The sequence below is a fragment of the Puma concolor genome, chromosome F2 (assembly GCF_028749965.1).
Source record: "Puma concolor isolate L17-30 chromosome F2, mPumCon1.1.hap2, whole genome shotgun sequence".
In the NCBI taxonomy this organism is placed as follows: domain Eukaryota; kingdom Metazoa; phylum Chordata; class Mammalia; order Carnivora; family Felidae; genus Puma; species Puma concolor.
In genome coordinates, this window is record NC_141684.1 from 273,970 (window position 1) to 297,892 (window position 23,923).

Sequence of the window (23,923 nt, forward strand, 5' to 3'; positions counted from 1 at the left end):
ATGCCGGCTGTGATGTGTTCTGGCCCCTGACAGAGGCCCATCATTCGTTCATTCACCCGTGAAGATCGAGTGCCTTGCTGGACGTGTGCCCAGGACCATGTTCTTGCTGGTGTCTTGGTCCTGTGGCACTGTCTGTCATCTTTGCTTTGTCCCGTCCTTTCCCAAGGTGCTAATGTTCCTGATGTCCTTGGTGCTCAGAGTGCCGGTCCTGCCAGGCACAGGGAGTGGGGCTTGGAGTTGATTCTCATCTGCCCAGTCACTTCTCCGTTTCATGTGGGGCCTGATTGCGCACTGAGAACCGAGAGCTGTGTGGCTCTGCTGTGGCTCTGAGGGAAGGACTGTGGCTGCTGTGGTCATGGACGAGCAGCCCAGGCTCACACACTGGTCTCAGTGTGGTGTTGTGTTGACCTGGCGCCTCACCCCGTGGTGGCTCTGGGACAGTGTGAAAGGAGCTGCTGATGCCAGTGCCACTGGGCAGGCTCAGGAATGAGCACGTGCAAGTGTTCTGGGGCCCTGGGTCTTGCCAAGGCAGTTTGCTGGGGCATCCCTTGACCAAGGCCTAGAAGGGAAGACTGTGCGAGGAAGGGCATGCATGCCTCTCCCTGTGCTCATGGGACACAGACGGTCAAAGAGACTCAGGCTGAAGCTACAGGTCTGGAAGAATAGTTGGACATCGTGGTGGGTCCAACAGTATCTGCCCAGGACACTGTCAGCAGAGCAGACAAGGCCTGTGAGGTTTGAGCCCTGTGCTGTTTGCTCTGGTATGCTTCATTGCCAGTTTTCTTCAGTAGGTGTGAGCTTCGTGTTTCCTGAAACGTAGAAATGCACACCGTGTGCAGAGCAGCACCTGGAGGTGGGCAGGGCCGTGTGCTTGCTGCCTTCCCCTTCCCGGGTGGTGCTCGTGCTCTAACCGAGGTTCCACACGTGCAACCCTTGCTCCCTCTATGAGGGACCACCAGACCCAGGCCCCAGTTCAGTAACTGGGCCACGACACTGAACAGAGCCCTTGGTCAGGCGATGCAGAGGGGTTTTCCTTTAGGCAGGGCTGTCGGGCGGGGGACTCAGCATCATCTGGCCCTCCTGCAGGAGGAAGGCAGACGCTGACGGGGCAGCGAGGCCAGTGGAGCGAGGGGACAAGAGGGCATGGCACGCGCAGCCACTTCTTGCTGGGGGACGTTGTGGGCATTCCAGCCCATCCCCTGGTTTTGCTCTTAGGGTGCTGTCTGCATTGATGAATTCACTTAGCAGTGAGAGTGGGTTTGGTGTCTGCCAGGGTCTGGGACGTGGAGTCTTTGTGGCCACACTGGCTACAGGTAGGAAGCAGTGGAATGACAAGGCCGCAGCCACACAAGAGGACGTTGTCCGACGATGGGGCGATGGGAGTTTTGGACAGAGTGTGAATGTGAGGTCTGAGGACAGGCGATATCTCTACTGGGTGCCAACAACCTGTAAAGGGTGGAAGAGGCTGATGTGAACATGGGCGACGTCCCTGCAACGGCAGGCTTTGCGGGCGAGAAGGCGGCACAGAGCAGGGGCAGCACGGGGCGCTGAGGTGGGCAGGCACGCACTGTGCGCAGGACGGGAGGGGGGCTGGTGCCGAGGAGGGCCGATTCAAGGGGGGGGGGGCATTCAAGGGGCTGGTGGGGGGCAACTAGGAGCTGAGCACTTACTGATGTCGTGGTACCTGCTCAGGTCGTGGCCAACTCACACTGGAGCCCAGAGGTCAGTCCCGCCCTGTCAGCCTCTGTGCTTGTCTGTCTGGGCAGCACCAGCTGTGACCTGGGAAGCCTCCGCTCCTCCCCACTGCCTTCTGTGGCAAGCACCCCACCATGCAACCCCTGCTTCGACCTGCTAGGCTCCCCTGAAGTGGCAGTCCTTTTTTTTCAATGATACACAGTTCACATAAATTAACTTACCCTTCAAAGTGTACAGTGTTTTTAGTACGTTCGAGAAGTTATGCAGCCATCACCACTGTCTGCGTTTTTACGACCCCACCAAGAAACCCCTTTGGCAGCTGACCCCACCCCGCCCCCCGCCCCAGCCCTGGCAACCACTAATCTGCCATCTCCCTATGGATTTTTCTGCTCCTGACGGTTTAAATAAATGGAATCATACAACAGGTAGTCTTTTATGACTGGCCTTTTTTACTCAAAGTAATGTTTTCAAGGTTCATCCACGTCACAGCAGTTTTCGGGGCACATCCTCTCGTGTAGATGCATCCCATGTTGATCCGTTTGTCAGGTGATGGGTATTTGTGTTGTTTCCACATTCTCTCTATTATGACTCACTCTGTGTGAACACTTCTGTGCAGGTTTCTGTTGCTCTTGGGTCAGAGAAATGCTGGGTCTTGTGGTAACTTTGTCTTAACTTTCTAGGAGCTGCCAGACTCTGTCAGAGTGGATGTACCATTTTAAGTTCCCACCGGCAGGGTATGAAGGTCACAGTTTCTCCGTATCTTCTCCAATACTTGTCGTTATGGTTTTAAGAAATTACTGTAGCCATTCTACAGTCTCATCAGTGTGGAGTCTCATCGTGGTTGGGTTTGCCCTTCTCTGTTGACTGTTGATGTCAAGCACCGTTTTGTGTGCTTGTTGGCTTTTTGTTTATCTTCTTTGGAGAAATGCCTCTTCAGATTTTTTGCCCATTTTTTTAATTGGGCATTTGTCTTGTAAGAGTTCTTTATGCGTTCTGGATACAAGTCCTTTATCAGATACGTGATTTGCAAATGTATTTTCCCATTCCGTGGCTGTCTTTTCACTTTCTTTTCTTTTCTTTCTTTCTTTTTTTTTTGGGGGGGGGGTTTCTTTTTATTTTTTTTTTAATATTTTTTTTTTCAACGTTTATTTATTTTTGAGACAGAGAGAGACAGAGCATGAACGGGGGAGGGGCAGAGAGAGAGGGAGACACAGAATCGGAAACAGGCTCCAGGCTCTGAGCCATCAGCCCAGAGCCCGACGCGGGGCTCGAACTCATGGACCGCGAGATCATGACCTGGCTGAAGTCGGACACTTAACCGACTGCGCCACCCAGGCGCCCCGTTGGGTTTCTTTTTAACATTTATTTATTTTGAGAGACAGAGACAGAGCACGAGTGGGGGAGGGGCAGAGAGCAAGGGAGACACAGAATCCGAAGCAGGCTCCAGGCTCCGAGCTGTCAGCAGAGAGCTCGACGTGGGGCTCGAACCCACGAGCCATGAGATCATGACCTGAGCCGAAGTCAGATGCTCAACAGACTGAGCCCCCAGGCGCCCCTTCACTTTCTTAATGGTATTGTTGGTAGCACAAAAGTTTTAAATTTTGATCAAGTCCAACTTATCTATTTTTCTTTTGTTGCTCATGTTTTTAGTGTCAGGTCCAAGAATCCATGGCCAAATCCACGGTCATGAAGATTTACCCCTATGTTTTCTTCCAAGATTTATAGCTTTAGCTCTTACGTTTAGGTCTTTGATCCACCTTGAGTTAACTTCCGTGTGTGGTGTGAGGTAGGGGTCCAGCTTCCTTTTCTTGCATGTGCAGCACATGCAGCTGTCCCAGCCCCATTTGTTGAAAACACTCCTTTCCCCAGTGAGTGGGTCCGGCACTTGTCATAAGAATCTGGAGGGCAGAGAATGTGCTTGGTCACTGTTGTGTCCCTTTCACCTGGTCAGTTGCCTGGCACATACCTGACACTCATTACGTTATTTCAGGAAATACTTATTTGAACACATCATTGTCTGCAAGTGAGTATCTGTAAGAACCGGGGAGGCTGGAAGGGCCCTCTGTGTCGACTTCGTGCGCACCGCTCTCAGCACACTGAGGGCGCCACAGGCCAGCTGGCCGCTCCTTTTCACGGACTCACCTCAGATACTACTGCCAGTCCGTTGCCTGCAGTGTTGGGCCTCTTCTGGCAGGGAAGCCCACAGGGGCAGTTGGAGCACAGTTCGTTGTCACATGGCTGGTGACTGCGTGTCCGTGCACCATGCCGGCCCCACGGGCCGAGCGCTGGGCATAGACAGCACTTACTCCAGCAAGGAGGTGGTTATCTCCAGGCCACACAAAGCTCCCTCTCCCCAGCCTGCCTGGCAGGGGTCTGGGTGGGGGAGCTGAGCACCAGCCCAGCCCCAGCTCTGCTGTGTCTCCTCCTTACTCTGTGCAGGGATCCACATCCTATATGCATTCTCTGCCCTCTGGCTCCCCACGGGTCTTGGTTCAATGCTGTACCCCAGGGGTGACCAGAACATTCTTCTGAAAAAGTGGGGTTCTACCCACGCACACACAGGAGTGTGCCAAAAAGGGAACAGATGGTATTCTTTGTTTAGAGAGAGAGTTATAGCCATCAGATTCACTTAAAAGTGTATTTAAAGCAAAAATAAGAGTTGGTCTTGCTTCTTTAGGGCTTAGAATGTTCAGTTCAGCCCTTTGGGAGCTTTTCTGCCAGAACAGTCTTTTGGGGGCTTTTGTGGACGTTGTTCTGGTCAAATCCATCACTGTGAGGCGGGATAGCAGAGCAGCACAGCTGTGTGAGGGGGCAGGGTGCAGGGACCACCGTGGGGTGGCCGCCTGGGGGCGCAAGGGTGCCGCACTTCCTCCCCTCAGGGAGCCCAGCACGCAGCCGACCTTCCATTCCCGCCCTCCAGCAGCCTCTCACCCGCCTGGGGGTCCGTGCCCCATGCCCATCCTGACCTTGGGGCTGGCTCCTGCCTGGCCTTCCAGAAGTCTCCATCCTTGTTCCCTATGAATCAGCTTGAGTGAGATCATATCAGCCCTGCCGAGAGCCATTCTCAGGGTTTCTCTCTTCACTCAAGCAAGACTCAAGCCTCCTGCCCTGGCCCTTCACTCAAGCAAGCTCCTGCCCTGGCCTCCAGGCCTCTGCATCCAGGTGTCTTCTTGGGGGTCCCCCCACTCTGTCCCTTACTTCCTTTCCTGCCTTGGGTGGAGATAGCCCTTGGTCAGCCGGCCTGTCTTCTTTGCAGCATCTGCGGGTCCCTTTCATGCTCTTTGGCCCGTATGCGTGGGTGCCTCTGAGTACAGGATGCCATCCTTTGGTGTCCCAGTATTTGCCAGGTAGCTGAGAGGAGGTGCCTGTGTAAGTGGCTCCGGGGGTGGAGGCACAAGTGGCCGGCTGTCCTGTGAGGAGAGCTTGGCCAGATCAGGAAGCCGAGAGTGGGAAGTGTGAGTTTTCTGGGAGTGCATGTTGTCCCTGGGATGGCTCAAGCTGCCGAGGGTTTCCCAGGTACAGCGACCCAATTCACAGGGTTAGAATGTTGCTGTGTCTACACTGAGGGGAATGGCCAGCTGGCAGCCATCCGGGTGCTGCAAGCAGGTGAAGGCGGTTGGAGCAGGGGTGAGGGTCTCTGTGCTAGGTCAAGACCTGCCTCATGGCAGGGAAGAGGGCCACTTGGCACATTCATGTCGTGTGGAGAAGCAGGGTTGGCGCGGTCCCACTCAGTGCCGTGGGGCAGTTGGGGAAGCAGATTTTCACGTGAGCAGCAAACCGGTGGTTGTGGTGGAGGATGGTCCTGGAAGGGGCAGACCGGGAGATGACGAGGGGACTCCTGCCCCATCTTCCACAGCCGCTGGCCTTGAGGGGTGGCTGCAGCCTGGACGGCACAGCCTGCAGGCTTGCCTCCTGTCCTCACAGTTCCGGGACATTCTCTCCCAGCCTTTGTCCCCAGGACACTCTGTTCTTCCTCACACAGGATGACTGACATGTGGTGGGTGGGGGTCGCAGGAAACCACAGAGTCCGTCCCCCGAGAGCAGCCCAGTTTGACCGCAGGCGCAAGAAGGAGGAGAGGTGCAGCTTACAAAGACAGTGGACTCCTCCCTGTGCCGGGCTCTCAAGATGTCCCTGTTGGGTGCGGTGACCCACAGCAAAGCAGCGATTCCCTGAAGGGGGTACTCGGGGTTCTGTAAGTCAGTGGCAGGGTTACCAGCCTGTATGTTGGGTGTGAAAAGTTTGTTGATGGGAGCGTGGGATTGGATGCGGGGTAGGCCATGTGCTCGTGTAGGGTGTCAAGGGCAAGCTGCACTGAAGGGACACCTCCTCGTCTGGCTCTCTGTGGGGCACCTGAGGGATGTCTGTGGACAGGAGGGACACCTAAACCTGGGCTTCTTTGTGGGGCAGCTAAAGGACGTCTGTGGAGAGGAGAGACATCTCCACTCTGGGCTCTCTGTGAGGCAGCTAAGGGACATCTTTGGGGAGGAGGGACACCTAATCTCTGGGTTCTCTATGGGGCAGCTGAGGGACGTCTGTGGATAGGAGGGTGATGGGAGGCCTGGGAAGCACGCTGAGCATTTTGAAGCATCCCGTGGACAGCAAGGTGAGGGCAGGTGTGGACCCTGTGGAGACGTCGCACTGTGGGGCCAGATTTATTCCCGTAGTACTGAGCAGTCCTGTTGCAGGCAGAGAGGGAGCGCAGAGAAGTCAGAGTCAGAGGACAGACATCTAGGGAAACAGAGCATCCGGAGTGAGACTGGCAGGGAGAGGCCCATTAAAGATGCCTATACTGGAATCATCAGTTACAGAATCGCTGAGTTTCCAGAAGCGTGAGGAACTTGCACGTGTGAGTGGAGAACGAAAGACCCCGAGGAATGAACGACACTGGAGAAGGACCAGCAGCTTTAACACAGCTGAAGAGAGAACGAATGAAGTAGGAAGAGGGACTGAAGGGGCGATCTGGCGTGGCAGGCAAGATGGAGCGGGACGAGTGAGGGCCCCGTGGGGCCCAGAAGGAGGCAGAGCATTGGGAGGTTTGCTTCAAAATGTGGACACGGAGAGTTTTCCAGAATTGTTTAAAGATGCCAACCTTCAGATCCAGGAGTCCCCCAGATCCTGCGTTTCACTAATTGAAAGTGAACTTGCACCTGAATATATGTCATAGTGAGTTATTTGTTCTGTTTATTTGCCAAATCGTTAACATCGTCTACAAAGACAGTTCCGTTACATTACACACAAATGACAAGAGGGCTCTTCCTTGTTTATTCCCAGGTGAATGTATAGTAAATTGTTAGAGTCAATAGGAAAATTGAGGAAGATTACTTATAAAAGTAATATACAGAAGCACCTGGGGGGCTCAGTTGGTTAAGCGTCTGGCTCTTGATTTTGGCTCAGGTCACGATCTCATGGTTCACGAGTTTGAGTCCCGCATCAGGCTCCGTGTTGACAGTGCAGAGCCTGCTTGGGATTCTCTCTGTCTCCCCACCGCTCTCTCTGCCCCTCCCTCACTTGCAGTCTCTCTCTCAAAATAAATTAAAAAAAAATTTTTAAGTAATGTACAAAATGTGTTTCTGTACACCATCACCAATCAGAAAATTATAAATTTAACAATGTAAAAATTGGACACTACCAGCAGGTGAGGGTGAGGAGCAAGCAGCATTGCTGGGCACACTTCAGCGGGGAGCAAGTCGGGGTCCTCTGGACAGTTGGTGTGCACTCCCGGGACCCAGCGTCTTACCTCTGCAGGCTTCTGCAGCCCCTGCGCAGGGCTCATGGGTGAGGATGTGCACAGCAGAGTTGTGAAACATAGTCCCAGATGGCAAACCACTCAGATGTTAAAAACATGTGACCCAGGCACCTGACTGGCTCAAGTCCACCTGAGTGGACTCTTGATCTCGGGATTGTGAGTTTGAGCCCCATGTTGGGTATAGAGATTACTTAAACAAACAAACCGACAGACAAACGTAAAAACACATGCACACAGGGGCGCCTGGGTGGCTCAGTCGGTTAAGCGTCCGACTTCGGCTCAGGTCATGATCTCACAGTCCGTGAGTTCGAGCCCCGCGTCGGGGGCTCTGTGCTGACAGCTCGGAGCCTGGAGCCTGCTTCAGATTCTGTGTCTCCTTCCCTCTCTGCCCCTCTTCTGCTCATACTCTGTCTCTCTCTGTCTCTCAAAAATAAATAAAAACATTAAGAAAAACACATGCACACACACAAAACCGTGTGACAGCTTCTGGCAGTGCAGCACTGTGCACTGTGCGCTTGGGCGGGCTGCAGCCAGGTAGACGGCATCAATGGGTTTCGGTTGCAAGTGAAAGAAACGAGACACACAAAAAATAGTTTTATTGCGTGAATGTGTGATTGAAAAATAGACACACCTCAAAAAATTTGTTTAGGGTTATCTTCAAAGATGTTTGGACTATAAAAGCAAGGAAAACGGTTGCCTTAAAACTCAGGATCCTGGTGTCCTCGGGCCAAACAGGTGTGATGTGGCTGTGTCTTGGATGCTGCCTCGTTTTATTTGTTGGTGAGTGATGGCGACACCAGTGTTGAATCATAATTGCTCATTAAACTTATCTCTGTGTTTTGTACATTTGTCTGTATATGTTATATGTCCCGATTTTGTTTTTAAAAAGAACGTGCTCCGCAAAACAATTAACGTGATTCATCACATCAATAAAAGGACAAGAACTGTATGATCCTCTCAATAGATGCAGGGAAAGCATTTGACAAAATACAGCATCCTTTCTTGATAAAAATCTCAAGAAAGTAGGGATAGAAGGAGCATACCTCAAGATCATAAAAGCCATATGCGAACGACCCAATGCTAATATCATCCTCAATGGGGGAAAAACTGAGAGCTTTACCCCTAAGGTCAGGAACAAGACAGGGATGTCCACTCTCCCCACTGTTACTCAACATAGTATTGGAAGTCTTAGCCTCTGCAGTCAGACAACACAAAGAAATAGAAGGCATCCAAATCACCCAGGAGGAGGTCAAACTTTCACTCTTCACAGATGACATGACACTCTATCTGGAAAACCCAAAAGATTCCACCAAAAAACTTCTAGAATTGAGCCATGAATCTAGCAAAGTTGCAGGGTATAAAATCAACGCACAGAAATCGGTTGCACTCCTATACACCAACAATGAAGCGACTGAAAGAGAAATCAAGGAATCAATCCCATTTACAGTTGCACCAAAAACCATAAAGTATTTAGGAATAAATCTAAGCAAAGAGGTGAAAAATCCATATGCTGAAAACTATAGAAAGCTTATGAAAGACATTGAAGAAGACACAATAAAATGGAGAAAGATTCCATGCTCCTGGGTAGGAAGAACAAATACTGTTAAAATGTCAATACTACCCAAAGCAATCTACATAGTCAATGCAATCCCTATCAAAATAGCACCAGCATTCTTCACAGAGCTAGAACAAACAATCCTAAGATTTGTATGGCACCGGAAAAGACCCCGAATAGCCAAAGCAATCTTCAGAAAGAAAACCAAAGCAGGAGGCATCACAATCCCAGACTTCAAGCTATACTACAAAGCTGTCGTCATTAATACAGTATGGTACTGGCACAAGAACAGACACTCAGATCAATGAAACAGAATAGAGAACCCAGAAATGGACCCACAAACGTATGGCCAACTAATCTTTGACGAAGCAGTAAAGAATAGCCAATGGAATAAGGACAGTCTCTTCAGCAAGTGGTGCTGGGAAAACTGGACAGCACATGCAGAAGAATGAATCTAGACCACTTTCTTACACCAGACACAAAAATAAACTCAAAATGGATGAAAGGCCTAAATGTAAGGAAGCCACCAAAATCCTCGAAGAGAAAACAGGCAAAAACCTCTTTGATCTTGCTCACAGCAACTTCTTACTCAACACGTCTCTGGAGGCAAGGGAAACAGAAGCATAAATGAACTACTGGGACCTCATCAAGATAAAAACCTTCTGCACAGCGAAGGAAACAATCAGCAAAACTAAAAGGCAACCGACAGAATGGGAGAAGATATTTGCAAATGACATATCAGATAAAGGGTTAGTATCCAAAATCTATAAAGAACTTATCGAACTCAACACCCAAAAAGCAAATAATCCAGTGAAGAAATGGGCAAAAGACATGAATAGACACATCTCCAAAGAAGACATCCAGATGGCCAACCGACACATGAAAAAATGCTTATCATCACTCATCATCAGGGAAATACAAATCAAAACCACAATGAGATACCATCTTATACCTGTCAGAATGGCTAACATTAACAACTCAGGCAACAACAGATGTTGGTGACGATGCAGAGAAAGAGGATCTCTTTTGCATTGTTGGTGGGAATGCAAGCTGGTGCAGCCGCTCTGGAAAACAGTCTGGAGGTTCCTCAAAAAACTAAAAATAGAACTACCCTATGACCCAGCAATTGCACTACTAGGCATTTATCCAAGGGATACAGGTGTGCTGTTTCGAAGGGATACATGCACCCCATGTTTATAGCAGCACTATCGACAAGAGGCAAAGTATGGAAAGAGCCCAAATGTCCATTGATAGATGAATGGATAAAGAAGATGGGGTTCATATATACGGTGGAATATTACTCGGCAAGCAAAAAGAATGAAATCTTGCCATTGGCAACTACGTGGATGGAACTGGAGGTTATTATGCTAAGTGGAATTAGTCAGAGAAAGACAAAAACCATATGACTTCACTCATATGAGGACTTTAAGAGACAAAACAGAGGAACATAAGGGAAGGAAAACAAAAATAATATAAAAACAGGGAAGGGGACAAAGCATAAGAGACTCATAAATATGGAGAAGAAACTGAGGGTTACTGGAGGGGTTGTGGGAGGGGGGATGGGCTAAATGGTAAGGGGCATTAAGGAATCTATTCCTGACATCATGCTGCACTATATGCTAACTAATTTGGATGTAAATTTTTAAAAATAAAAAATAAAAGACAATAAAAAGAACATGCAATTTACAATAGTGTGTATGTATGAAGCCTAGGAATAAATCTGATGAAAGATGTGCACATCCTTTAAGGGAGACCTGGATGAGTGGGTACATGGTTAGGGTGGAAGGCACGTCTAACCCTCCTGCGGTGGACCCAGCAGAGGTGCCGACAGGCTGATTCGAGGGTTTGTGGGCAAGAGCAAGGGCCAGGAATAGGCAAGACACACCTGAAGAGGAAGCGGGGACCTCAGCAGTGCAGACTGTCCACAGCTGTCGTGGTGAGGACACCAGGGTGCTGGTCAGATTCACACTGACCCACAGAGCCAGCCGCACACTCAGACGCGGGTCCGTCATGGAGGGAAGGGTGCCGTGTGCAGTAGGAAGATCACCAGAACCCGGCCCTGCAGACACCTTGCAAGACATCCAGACTGCAAAAGTAAATGTCTGTTGTTTGTGTGCTGCCCACTCCGCCGTGTTCTGTTATAGCACCCTCCGTGGCCAAGATGGTTTCAAAACAAAAAGTTAAAAATTTGAAAGTGAAACAGGGTGATCAGTCGTAGAGGCCGCACTGGCCTCCCTTGGAGGTGAGGTGCAGCCTGTGGGCCCCTTGAGAAGGGGGTGGCCCCATGCTGTGGGTTCAGACTCACCCAGCCATCTACTGGCGTCCCCTTTCCCTGGAGCAGCAGCCTGGGCTCGATCCCCCTGGCACCTCCTGGCACCCACAGGACGGATGGGTCCTCCTCCATCGTCCAGATGGCTGCTCTTTATCCTTCTCTCGAGACAGAACGGCGCACACCATGGCCTCACCACCTTCCCTGTCTGCTCCTGGCTTCCCTCTGCTGTTCAGGTGAGGTGAAGTCAGGTCAGGAGGGCTGTCCGCTTGCTCCCCGCCCCCCTTTCTCTCATGAGCCCTGCTGCTTACACCTCGCCCGCACCATCTGGCCCTTCTGTGGAGACCCACGATCTGGTCCCGCATCTGGCCCCGCCGTGCTCCCTTCTCTCTCTGCCCGCCCTCCTCCCTGCCCCCCTCCAGCTCTCCGCCTCTGCCTCTGAGGCAGTGACATCCTCGTGTGCCCCACAGCGGCGCCCCATCCCTTCCTCGCAGACTGGCTCCACACTGTGCTGTGCCGGGCACCCACACCCAGGTGCTGGCTGAGATGGGGACCCAGGACCCACCTGGCCCTCCCCACTGGCTTCCGGAAGCATCTGCTGACCCTGAAAGAGGCCACAGAGCCTCAGTGCTGCTGGGAGTACACAGTAAGTTATGTGGCTCACGCTCCTCCCAGTATGGGGAGTCCAGTCCTGAGAGAGCGAGCCCCCCTGTGCTCCCAGCTGGAGGCCTCCAACTACCCCAGCAGTAATGAGGGTTGTGCCCATCACAGGGTTCTGGAGCAGTGGAAAGACTCACAGACACAGAACCTCCACACGGCAGAGAGGTCTGTGGCATTTAAAGGGTTATTAATTGGTGTGAAAACTGGAAGCAGAATAAAAATGTGCCAGATGTCAGCCAGACACAGCCTGATATCACACATACAGGCATTAAAATTGCCTTATTCCTGGGGCACCAGGGTGGCTCAGTCGGTTGAGTGTCCAACTCTTGATTTCAACTCAGGTCATGATCTCGGGGTCATGGGATTGAGCCCTGTGTCAGATTCTCTGCTGAACGTGGAGCCTGCTTGGGATTCTCTCTCTCCCTCTGCTCCTCTTCCCTGCTTGAGTTCTATCTCTTCTCTCCTCTCCTCCTCTTCTCTTCTCTTCTCTTCTCTTCTCTTCTCTTCTCTCTCTCCAAAATAAAAAATAACAATAAAATGTCCTTGTTCTGAATAGCTTCAGTTTGCATACCTTGTTTTCCAAGTCCTCTTTTGCATTAAAAAACTTAGCAGGATGAAAGCTGTATCCTTGGGGTGGGTGGGGGCACCCTGGGGGCCCCTGGAGGAAATGGCTCCAGAACACCAAGACACATCCCAGCTGGGCCCACTATAGAGACAAGGGTGTCCACTCCTGCTGCAGGCGGATGGACGGACTGAGAGCAGCCAGGCTGTGTCCAGGTTCCTCCGAGGCCAGCTTGGCACAAGACTCCCCAGAGGGCTCCTGGGGGCTGGACAGTAGTGAGCATGTGGAAAATCTGGAGTGGGACGTCAGTTTGGCTTGGGTTTCTTGTATAAGTGATAGGATTTCTTGTATTTGGGAGCCAGTGGTGTGAGAAGGGGTCTGATACTGGGTGCGAGGGTCTACAGACCACCCCCGCCCCCTGCCATTGGGTGGACCACGCAGCAGCTGGACTGTGCAGTAGCTGGGGACACGGGGCACCGCTTGAGGTGCAGTGGGCCTGGGGTTGGAGGCAGCCCTCTTCTCCACTCCAACCTCCCTGTCCTGGGCCAGGCTGCAGGAGCCCCTTGAGCCCTGAGGCCGGGACCCCCCTCTAGCCAGGCTGCAGGAACCCCTTGTCCACGGAAGCCAGCGTACCCCGCTGACACCCCTTTCGCTCTTTCTCAGGCTGGAGTGGGTGGAGATCATCGAGCCGCGCACCCGAGAGCGCATGTATGCCAACCTGGTCACGGGCGAGTGCGTGTGGGACCCTCCTGCCGGCGTCCGCATCAAGCGCACCAGCGAGAACCAGTGGTGGGAACTGTTTGACCCCAACACTTCCCGCTTCTACTACTACAACGCCAGCACTCAGCGCACCGTGTGGCACCGGCCGCAGGACTGTGACATCATCCCCCTGGCCAAGCTGCAGACGCTGAAGCAGAACACTGAGTCACCCCGCGCCTCGGCGGAGAACAGCCCCGGGCGGGGCAGCAGCGTCAGCCACGAGGGCAGCACCAGCTCCTCCCTGGAGCCCGAGCTGGATGCCGGCGAGAAGGTGCAGGAGCCTTTGGGGAGGGCCAGCCGGCAGGCCGCTTTCGGGGCTCTGAAGGAAGAGAGCAGCAGGTGAGGCGGGTGGGTGGCCAGACCCTCAAGTGCCAGGTGGGGCCTGAACCTCATGCAAACAGCTGCTGCACCAGCTGCCACCCTTGCCCCCAGAATGCTCTTGTCTCCGTTTGGCAAGAGCCTCTGCTGGGGATGAGGAGGGCCAAGGTCTGTCCCCTGCTGGGCGGCCTCTGGAGGGATGGGGGCTGCCACGCTTGTCTTTTCCAGACAGGGTTGTCAGGAGGCATTGGGCTGGGGGTCTTCTGGCTAATGACTGTGAGATCATTGGGTTCTGTCCACTGTGGGAAGCATGAATATGGCATCAGCACCCCTCAGATGTGCCCTGTATCCCAGGTGCCCCACACCCCAGGGCCCACACCCAGCAGGTGCTGCTCCAAGCCTGGAACTCAGGGAGCCAAGTGCAGAAGGCATGGTTGGTCAGGAAGATGATGGGACGGTGTGTGCCCTGGTGACAATGAGGTGACAAACCAGGGAGGTTGTAGGGATGCGATATTGGCCTTGGAGGCCAGGCAGGGACAGGGAGGTAGCAATGGGACAGGCAGGGCCAAAGGCCGGGCAGGCTGCTTCCACTCAAGGACAGTGGAAACCACAAAGTGACCAAACGTGGCTTATGCCTCAAGGTCCATGTTGCTCCTGTGGAAAGGATGTCCAAGGGGCCAAGCGTGGAAACAGGGCTGGTTGGCAGCCATCGGCAGGAACTGGACATTCCATTCCTTTGTGGCATGGTCAGGTGGGTGTGCTAGCAGATTTGGGGTGCTCTTTGGGGCCGGACAGCTAGCTGTGGTGCTCCTACATGGCTGGGGAAGATGGGGCACGTACAGGGGTCAGACCAGTGTGGATGCTGGTGCTGGGGGGCAGAAATTTCCTTCTTTCCTCCCAGGATTCTTCCAGCTGGGTTAGGAATTAAATTGACAGAAGATAGGTTAACAGGAGAAAAAATAAAGTTTTATTTGGTGCACACAGAGGTCCAGTAATGAAATTGAGACCCCAGGAAATGACCAAGGCAGTAGTTCTTATATATTTTAGGCAAAGAGACAATAAATTTGTGAGGAATTGATAGGGTAAAACAGACTTTTGCAGGGTGCGTGAGTGGCTCTGTTGGTTAAGCGTCAGTTAAGCATCTGACTCTTGTTCTTGGCTCGGGTCATGATCTTACGGTTGGTGAGTTCAAGCCCCACGTCAGGCTCTATGCTGACAGCTCAGAGCCTGGAGCTTCGGATTCTCTGTCTCCCTCTCTCTCTCTGCCCCTTCCCTACTCACACTCTGTCTCTCTCCCACTCTCAAAATAAATAAGTAAACATAGAAAGAAAGAGAGAGAGAGAGAGAGAGAGAGAGAGAAAGAGAAAGAAAAAGAAAAAGAAAAAAAAAGAAAAAGAGATCTTTGGGAGCTTTGCCAGTGAGGAATTCTAAGCACAACGTGAGCTGGGGTAGTGGACTAGTGAAAACACCAACAAGGTCTATTTCTCCAGCTTTCTCAGGTATGAAGCCCATATCTCTGGTGATAAGGGTGTCTTTTTACTTCTTAGTACAGGGAGGGCATTTTTCATGTGGGAGGTTTACTTCCTGCTCTCAGGAGACAGAGGTGTGTCTGATGACCTTACACCGGGGTTTCTCAAGTACCTTCGGTGCAAAAATAATAATCAGTTTGCCATCGTGGTACATTTTGAGGTGGCCTGCCCTGGGCCCCTGCATTGGACACACCAGAGGTCATAGGCCAAAGAGGCAGTGGCCAGGTGGCATGAGGAGGTTCAGAGGGGCTTTTGGGGGTTGTCCCCAGAAAGTGGCGCTTCCGCTGGTGAGGTTGAGGAACCCCAGGGATGAGCACTGTGGAGAAAGCAGACGGGTGCGTGGGCTCCACCTCTGGCTCCCTATGAGGCCCACGCTGTGCAGCAGCCCAAAGGCCTGCCTGAGCTCTCTCCGACCCAGCAGCTCCAGCAGCCTCTGGGCTCATCAGATAAAGTCTCACTTTTATTGGATTGTGATGCTTTTGAACTCTTTATCCTATTGGTTGCTGCCTCATCTCTGTAATTAGGTGGACAGATTGGATTCTTTTTAGGATTCTGTTCACAAATGTGTCTGTCACCCACACTCTGGGCACCGACTGGAGAAGCGGGCCACCCTTCTCTGCCCTGCACCCTGCTACCTGGGGGCCGGAGTATCCTTTCCAAGTTCCTTGGATGTTCTGTGGGGTTGTGGGGTTACTGGGTCAGTGTGGGGCCAGGATTTCTACAAGAAGCCCTCTTTGATTTGGAGTACAACTGTGTTGAGTTTATGGATCAGTTTAGGGGAAATGGGTGTCTCCATTGTCTTGTCTTCTCCCACGTTAAGATGGTATGTGTTACACTTCTCTCCACAAAGGGCTTGCATGTTTTTTAAGGTTTATTTCCAGGTGCTTTATATATTTTATATTTCTTTTTTCTTTGTTTTTTGAGATGTTTATTTATTTTTGAGAGTGAGTGAGAGTGGGGTAGGGGCAGAGAGGGGCGGGGGCAGAGGATCCAAAGTGGGCTCTGCGCCGACAGCATCAAGCCTGATGTGGGGCTCGAACTCGTGAACCACAAGATTGCGACCCGAGCCGAGTCGGATGCTCAACCGCCGAGCCACCCAGGTGCCCCTACATTTCTTTTTAAAGTCCTGCTTGGGGTGCCTGCATGGCTCAGTCCGTTAAGGATCTGACTCTTGATTTTGGCTCAGGTCGTGATCTCATGGTTTGTGACATCGAGCCCCGCGTCAGGCTCTGTGCTGACAGCACGGAGCCTGCTTGGGATTCTCTCTCCCTCTGCCCCTCCTGGACACTTGTACGTACACTTGTTCATTCCCTCCCTCTCTCTCTCTCTCTCTCTCTCTCTCAAAATAAATAAACTTAAAAAGTAAAAATAAAAAAGTCCTGTCTTCTCCTCATTCCTGGTGCATGCACACAGATTGTTATATATCAGTCTTATTTCTGGGCTCTTGCTGATCTAACACCAGGCCTGGCCTTGTCCCAGCGCTCAGGCTGCATACCTATACCTGTTATGCTGTGACACTGTCAGGTACAGAAAGTCCACCTTTACTGTCAGGTTCTTTACTGTGAGTGGATGTACCATTTTATCAAGTATTCTTTTTGACTCTATTGATATCAGTGTTATAGGTTGAACTGTGTCTTCCCCCAAGGGAAGTCCTAACCCTCAGGACCCCAGGATGGGCCCTTATTTGGAAATAGGTCTCTTCAGATGTAGTTAGTAGAGTTGTGATGACGTCACATTGGAGGAGGGTGGGCCTTAGGTAGGACCCGTGTCCTAGTGAGAACAGAGACACGAGGAGAACACCCTTGGCAATGGAGCCAGAGACAGACGGATGCGTCTGCAAGCCAGGGGACGCCCAGGGTCGCCAGCACCACCAGGAGCCAGAGAAAGGCCGGGAGTAGTCAGAAGGAACCAGCCCTGCCCACAGCTAGAGCTTGGACTTTCAGCCTCCGGAACTGGGAGAGAATGACTTTCTGTTGTTTTAAGCTGCCAGTTTGCTGCGCTTTGTTAACAGCGGGCCCGGGACCCAGCCGCAGTCAGCATTTAATTCTATGTTTCTTGCATTCCTAGAATACCCGGTCTGTGTCATTTTCAAAATAGATTCAGAGTGCTAATATTTTTTTGAGGCTTTTTTCCTGTGTTGATAGGTAAAACTGGCCTGTACTTTCCTTCTTGTGTGTTTGGGAGCGTGTCCTCTGAAACGCCCTGCTTCCAGGTTGTCTGGCTGCACACTTACACACCACCTGGGCCTGTGGCTGTGTGAATATGTTTTTAACTACTGATTCAGTGTCTTGAATATGCACAGGAATATGCAGGTTTTTTGACATCTCAAATCCAATTTTATAAAGTGTTTTTTTTTTTATATTTGAGAGAGAGAGGGCGCAAGTGAGCGAGGAGGTGGGGGGGTGCAGAGAGAGAGAGAGAGAGAGAGAGAGAGAGAGAGAGAGAATGAGAACATCATGCAGGCTCCACACTGTAAGTGTAGAGGCCAGTGTGGGGTTTAAACCCATGAACCTTGAGATCATGACCTGAGCCAAAATCAAGAGTCAACACTTAACTGACAGAGCCACTCAGGTGTCCCCAATGGTAGATCTTTTCTGACTTAAAATTTTTTTTAAGTAATCTCTACACCCAACATGAGACTCAATTTCATGACCCCAAGATTAAGAATTGCACGCTTCACTGACTGAGCCAGCCAGGCGCCCAAAATATTTTCTGATTTTAATTAAGGTTTCTTCCTTGACTTGTTCATAACTTACAAATGTCTTAATTTTCAAAACTATAGGGTTTTTTTTTTTTCCATTCTTGTTCTTTATTGCCAACTTAATTTCATTTTGGTCAGAAAGCATGGTTTTTGTTTTTATTTTTGTTTTTGAGACTTGCTGTGGCTTAAATCCTGAATTTTTGTAAATGGTTTTACAAAATTTCAAAATAATTTCAAAAATATTTTCTTTTCCGTGTTTGTTAGGTCTAGGGTTCGTTAGATCAAGTCTGTTGTTTTGTTGTTGTTGTTTAAGTTTATTTATTTATTTTGAGTGATAGGGGCAGAGAGGGAAGGAGAGAGAGAGAGAGAGAATATCCCAAGCAGGCTCTGCAGTGTCAGCACAGAGCCAGATGCGGGGCTTGAACCCACCAACCATGAGATCATGACCTGAGCCGAGATCAAGAGTCGGCCACTTACCCAGATGTGGCTCAAACACATCAAATCTGTTGCATCGGTCCAGTTTCTTGCTGATTTTTTGTCTGCCTGATGTATCACTTCTGAAGAGGTAGATTCGCCTGTTTCTCCTTTTAATCTGTCACTGCTTCCTCTGTGTTGAAGCTGTGGATTGCACATGAATTTAGGACTGTTATGTTTTCCTGGGGAATTATTCCTTTAGTCATTATGTCATCACGTTTTTGCCTTGAATTTGGCTTGCTTTGATCCTGGCATAGCATTGCTGTTTCTCATTGGTTGGTATTGGCCTCTTAACATCATTCCCCAAACTACTACCCTTTCCTTATACTTTGAGTGCGTTTCTTCTAAATAATGTATAGCTGTTGGGTTTACTTGACACCTACCTGCCTTTGGTCTGACAGGATGATTGCCGTTCTGTTTACTTAGATCACTGACACAGCAGAAGGATTTAGTTTATTATCTTTGTGTCCTTTCAGGTATGTGTTCTTCACTGCTGCCGTCTCCTCCCCCGGTTGTCCCCATGCTGCTCCCACTCTGTGCACCTGGCATGCGTCTTGCGGGTCCCATGTGCTCCTGTGACGTGTGGGCCGTAGGCTGGGTGCCTCCTTCATGGGTACTGCTTTTCCAACCACTGATGGCGCTGCACCCGCCCCTGCCCCTCCACTGCCGGGGTCTGGGTGGGGGCCCCGGGGTCTGTGCAGCAAGACCACCAGCAGCCCCGGCACCTGGCCTCAGTTGGTGGGGTGGGGAGCGTCTCAGCAGCACTTTGATTTCTGTTTCTTCCTTGCCTCTGATTCTTATTCTTTCTCCTTGAGTTCATTCGCCTCTTGAGTTTTCTCTTGTGTTTGTTGCTTATTTGTTTTTGCTCATTTTCCCACTGGCGTTGCTGGCTTACTTTCTCTGTTAGTTTGCAGGAGTTCCTGTGTTCCTGATATCAATTCCTCATTGCTTTTAGATACCATAAGTGTCCTGTCCTCTGTCACCTGACTGCTAACTGGTCCCTGTGTCCTTTCGATGCAACCAAGTTTATTAGTCTTTTGGCCTAGTGGTTTATGCTTTTAACGTTTTATTTAAAAAGTTCTTCCTTGGCCTACATCCAAAGATACTCCCTTCCATGTCTTGCATTTTCCTTACAGTTTATCTTCACATTGAGACCTGCATCTGCCTGGAACTACTTTCCTGGAGCTACTTTCCTTCTCATCTCCAAAATGCCCAACTTTGCCCCAGACCACAGTCACGCCTGTGTGTCTGCTCACATCAGCGCCCCGAGCCCTGGGTGGTGAGGAACCCCCTTCTCTTCTTGATCTTTAAGACTGTCTTAGCTGGGGGCACCTGGCCAGCTCAGTCGGTTAAGCATCTGACTCTTGATTTCGGCTCAGGTCATGAGCCCAGGGTTGTGGGTTGGAGCCCCATGTCCGACTCCGCGTGGAGCCCACTTGATCTCTGTCCCTCTCCTGTTTGCACTCACACACGTGCTCTCGCTCACTCGCTCTTTCTCAACAAAAAAAAAGACTGTCTCAGTCTCGGCTGGTTATGTGCCTTACTTTCGTCATATAAATGCTACAGAAGATCCAGGGGGCGTTCTCATTGGACCCATTGACTTGCGTTCTGAGGAGTGCTGACCCTGACAGGTAGCCGGTCCCCCGTGCCTGCAGGGCCACTCAAAAGGTCTGCGGTCTCTGGTTCCCAGCCGCTTATATTTGCTGCTGCTGAGTGAGTAGTTCCTAAGTTTGTGTCCCCTCATGTTTGGCTGTTACTATTACAGAGAACTAGTAGACTGCCTTTCTCTTTGGTTTTGCCTTTTACTAGGTTAAGTAGATTTGGTTTTATTTTCCCTTCTGTCATGTATCTTATTATTCCACGGAATTTTTCTTCCGTGGTTGTACTTAAAATGTTTGTGGGCATGTGGGACTTACCAGGACTCTGCAGCCAGTGTCTGCCTTGGCCACAAGGTTCCCAACCCCAGGAGGCCTTCTTTCTTTTTCAGTTAGCCCCTGTGTAGATTTGCCCACTTTTCTGTTTCTTTGCCCATGGTTCCTTCTTACCTCATTCTTCTTTAGATAATTCTTTCCTTTCTTCTCTGTAAGAACATGTTAATGGTAAATTTGCTGTCTTGATCTTATAGAAAATATACCACATTTTCCCTCATTTTTGAGAGTTAGCTGAATCCATGCACGTCAGCCGGGACATTGGCCCCATCTCCTCTCCCCAGGGCTGGCCGCCTGCCTGAAACTATTCTGGCTCATTACCAGCCACCACTTCTGTTCATGGCAGGTAAGAGCAATTCTGTGGTGAGGGTCCAGACGGTTTACAAAGCAGAATGTCATCCACTAAAAATCTCCTTGTTTTCAACCAGAAGCAGCTGTCACACAACTCCCAGAGGTATTTTCCCTCTGGGTGCCACGTTTGAACAGAAGAGCCATGCTTTTATGTGGTGGCTGTGCCACAGGACAGAAGGTCACATGCACAACTTCAGTGCACACACTTATGGATGCACACACATGTGCTCTCACACAACACCCCACGTATAGCTGTTAAGGTGTCTCGGTTTAGGGTGCAAATCAGATTGGGTGCAGTTGGACTGGACTGCTGTGTTGGGTACGTTTTGGGAAGGGCTGCGAGAGCCTCCGGGCTGCTGGAGTTCCAGGGTGCAGCAGAGTCCTAGGCTGTGGTCCCTGCAGCGTGGGGGGCATGGGGGGCTTCGGCTGCTTCTGGGTCTGGGGTGTACAGTCTGCAGGTCCCGACCCTGCTCCCCCAGAAAGAGGGCCCTGCCAGCCCCCCGCCCCCAGCTCTTCTCCCAAGGGTCACCATGCTCAGCAGCTAGGCTGCCCCGGACCTGGCTGTACTCAGGTGAATCTTGTTTTAGTCTCCAAGAGTGTAAATTTATTTAGCTTCTGTTACATATTCTAATCATTATATTGTGTCTAAGGAATAACATCTAAAATGTCTGCATTCTAAAATTTATTGGGCTTTTTTGTTGTATAAGTGATAATGCAATTTGGAAATATTCTGTGGACACTTGAAAACCAGTGTTCCCAGAGGACCTCAGTGGCTCAGTTGGTTAAGTGTCTGACTTTGGCTTAGGTCATGATCTCACAGTTTGTGGGTTCGAGCCCCATGTCAGGCTCTGTGCTGACAGCGCAGAGCCTGTTTAAGATTCTCTCTCTCCCTGTCTGCCCCTCCCCTGCTTGTGTTCTCTCTCTCTCAAATAAATAAAAACTTTAAAAGAAAAAAAATAGTTTTCCTAGTTTACGAGTATGAAATCCCATGTTCATTTATACATTTTCACTGCATCAATGACTTATTTTTTCCTTTTGATGTCACGGGCTGGGCCTCAAGGCCCTATGGGCGCCTTGTTCTGCCTGTGCAATTGTAGCTCTGTGTGCTTCTGCCCTGTGTTAGCCAGTGTGTCAGATTTAATTGTGTTACATCTTCGACATTGAATATGTCCTCTGTCGTCAAAAAAGGACTTTCCTGGGGGCGCCCTGGTGACTCAGTCAGTTGAGCGCCTGACTCTTGATTTTGGCCCAGGTCATGATCCCAGGTTCATGGGTTCAAAAATGCCTGTGCCAGGCTCTGAGCTGAATGTAGAGCCTGCTTGAGATTCTCTCTCTCTCCCTCTGCACTTCTCCCCTGCTCTCTTGCTCACTCTCTCTCTCTCAAATAAAAAAAGATTTTCCTTCTCATGGAATCCCCTTCAGGTGATGCTCTGGCATTGCTCTAAATCCTTTCTGTTTACTTGTTTGTGTTTGTAGTTTTGCCCTTTTTTTGTTTTGTTTTGTTTTGTTTTGTTTTGTTTTGTTTTGTTTTGTTTTGTTTTGTTTCAGTTTCCCAATTAGCTTTGGTTAGGACTCTCTAGAGCATCATGTGTGGATTTTATTATTTCGCCCAGTATAAGATGCTGTCCTTTTAAGGCAGGAGGCTCAGGGCCCAGCCTCTGTCACCCCATGTGTGCTTCTGACAGCTGTCTTCAGCAACCCGTGTTGGTTTTCATTCTCTCTGTTGGTGTGGAGTGTTTGTTTGCATGTGTGTGTCACTTTTGCCATAGTTTGAATGGCATCTGTCCTTTTTTATTCAACGATATCATTACAGATTTTTATTCTTGTTGAAAACAAAAGAATTTTGTGCTTTTTAAAAATGTTTGTTTATTTTGAGAGAGAGCGCATGCACATGCATGAGTGGGGGCGGGGCAGAGAGTGGGAGTAAGAGAGAATCCCAGTGCAGAGCCCAGTTCAGGACTCGAACCCATGTACCCTGGGAACATGACCTGAGCTGAAATCAAGAGTCTGACACTTAACTGACTGAGCCACCCATGCGCCCCAAGAATTTTGTGCTGCTTAATCTTTTTTTTCCCACTAATTTACTGAAATTCTGAAATTAACCTCTGCCCCATCCATCTCTTTCAATGAAATTCTTACAAATGTGCCCTTAATAACAACAGATAAGCCATATGAATCAAGGACATTTGACGTCCGTGATGGGGCATTGGGTCAGGCGCTCGGTCTTGCCTGCCCATAGCCCGCCTGGATGCTACATCTCCCCTGCCACCTGCAGAGTTCTGGAGCCAGGTTCTCCCAGTGGAGCCTTGAGGTTGGCCTCGCTGTCCTCTCAGTCCATCAGTTTTGTCTGCTTTTTTGCTTTTACCCTTGGTTGTTGCCAAGAGGGAAAATGACTCAGCCGTCCACCCAGTGGGCCTTTGATATAAGTTTTATGTAGACTTAGATTTCCACTTTGATTTTTGAAAAGATGCTCCTCTTCCCAGAGGGACAGAAACAACCCCTCAACAGCTTTGCTTCCTGAGGTAGAGGTTTTGGGGTGAGGCAGGAGTGGATTTTTCTTTTTCAAATTGGTGGTAGTTTGGGGCGCCTGGGTGGCTCAGTCGGTTGAGCGTCCGACTTCGGCTCAGTTCATGATCTTGCGGTCCGTGAGTTCGAGCCCCGCGTCGGGGTCTGTGCTGACCGCTCAGAGCCTGGAGCCTGTTTCAGATTCTGTGTCTCCCTCTCTCTCTGACCCTCCCCCGTTCATGCTCTGTCTCTCTCTGTCTGAAAAATAAATAAACGTTAAAAAAAAAATTAAAAAAAAAAAAAAAAAAGAAAAAAATTGGTGGTAGTTTTACTAATCTTTCTCCCCCCCCCCCCATTATGAAGATACAAATTTTCACAAAAACCGTTGAAGTAGTCCAGGAAAGCATAATGAAAAGACAAGATCCCGCTCAATGCTACGATTCTGACCTCGTTTCTTCTCAGAGGGGGAGGTGACAGGCATCAACAGCCATGTGTAAAGCATGCATTTTGATATGTGTTGGTGTGTGTGTACTTGTGAGACTGCACAGTCGTGATTGTGCACATGCCTGTGGGCCACGAGAGTCTCCTTTCCCTTGTCACCCCAGCCCTTCTTGGTGCTGCCACTCACTCCCAGGGAGCCACCGATCTACCTGGTGTTATTATGGAGCAGTTTGCATTCTTCAGGTGTTTATATAAATGGAATCAGACAGCATGGACTCTTTTTTGCCATCTTTCACTCGGTGTAACTGTCTTGAAAGGCGTTGCGTATGTCAACAGCTCGTTGCCTTTTCAGTGCTGAATAGTACTCCGTTGTGTGGGCCCTCCTCCTTGAGATGGCATTTCGGTTGCTTCCAGGTTTGGCTGGTACAA

General features: G+C 50.2%; 1 protein-coding gene across 3 annotated transcripts in view; it reads left to right on the plus strand.

Moving 5' to 3' along the window:
* The window catches only part of ARHGAP39 (Rho GTPase activating protein 39), a 111,444-nt gene that overhangs the window by 53,201 nt on the left and 34,320 nt on the right, over positions 1–23,923 (plus strand). For 2 of the 3 annotated variants that reach the window (XM_086695813.1, XM_086695814.1), the window contains exon 3: positions 13,152–13,586. The exons of the other annotated variant lie outside the window; for it this stretch is intronic. In XM_086695813.1, coding sequence (XP_086551939.1) covers positions 13,152–13,586 — 435 coding nt within the window. The remainder of the gene's footprint in view (positions 1–13,151; positions 13,587–23,923) is intronic. 3 annotated transcript variants of the gene reach the window in all.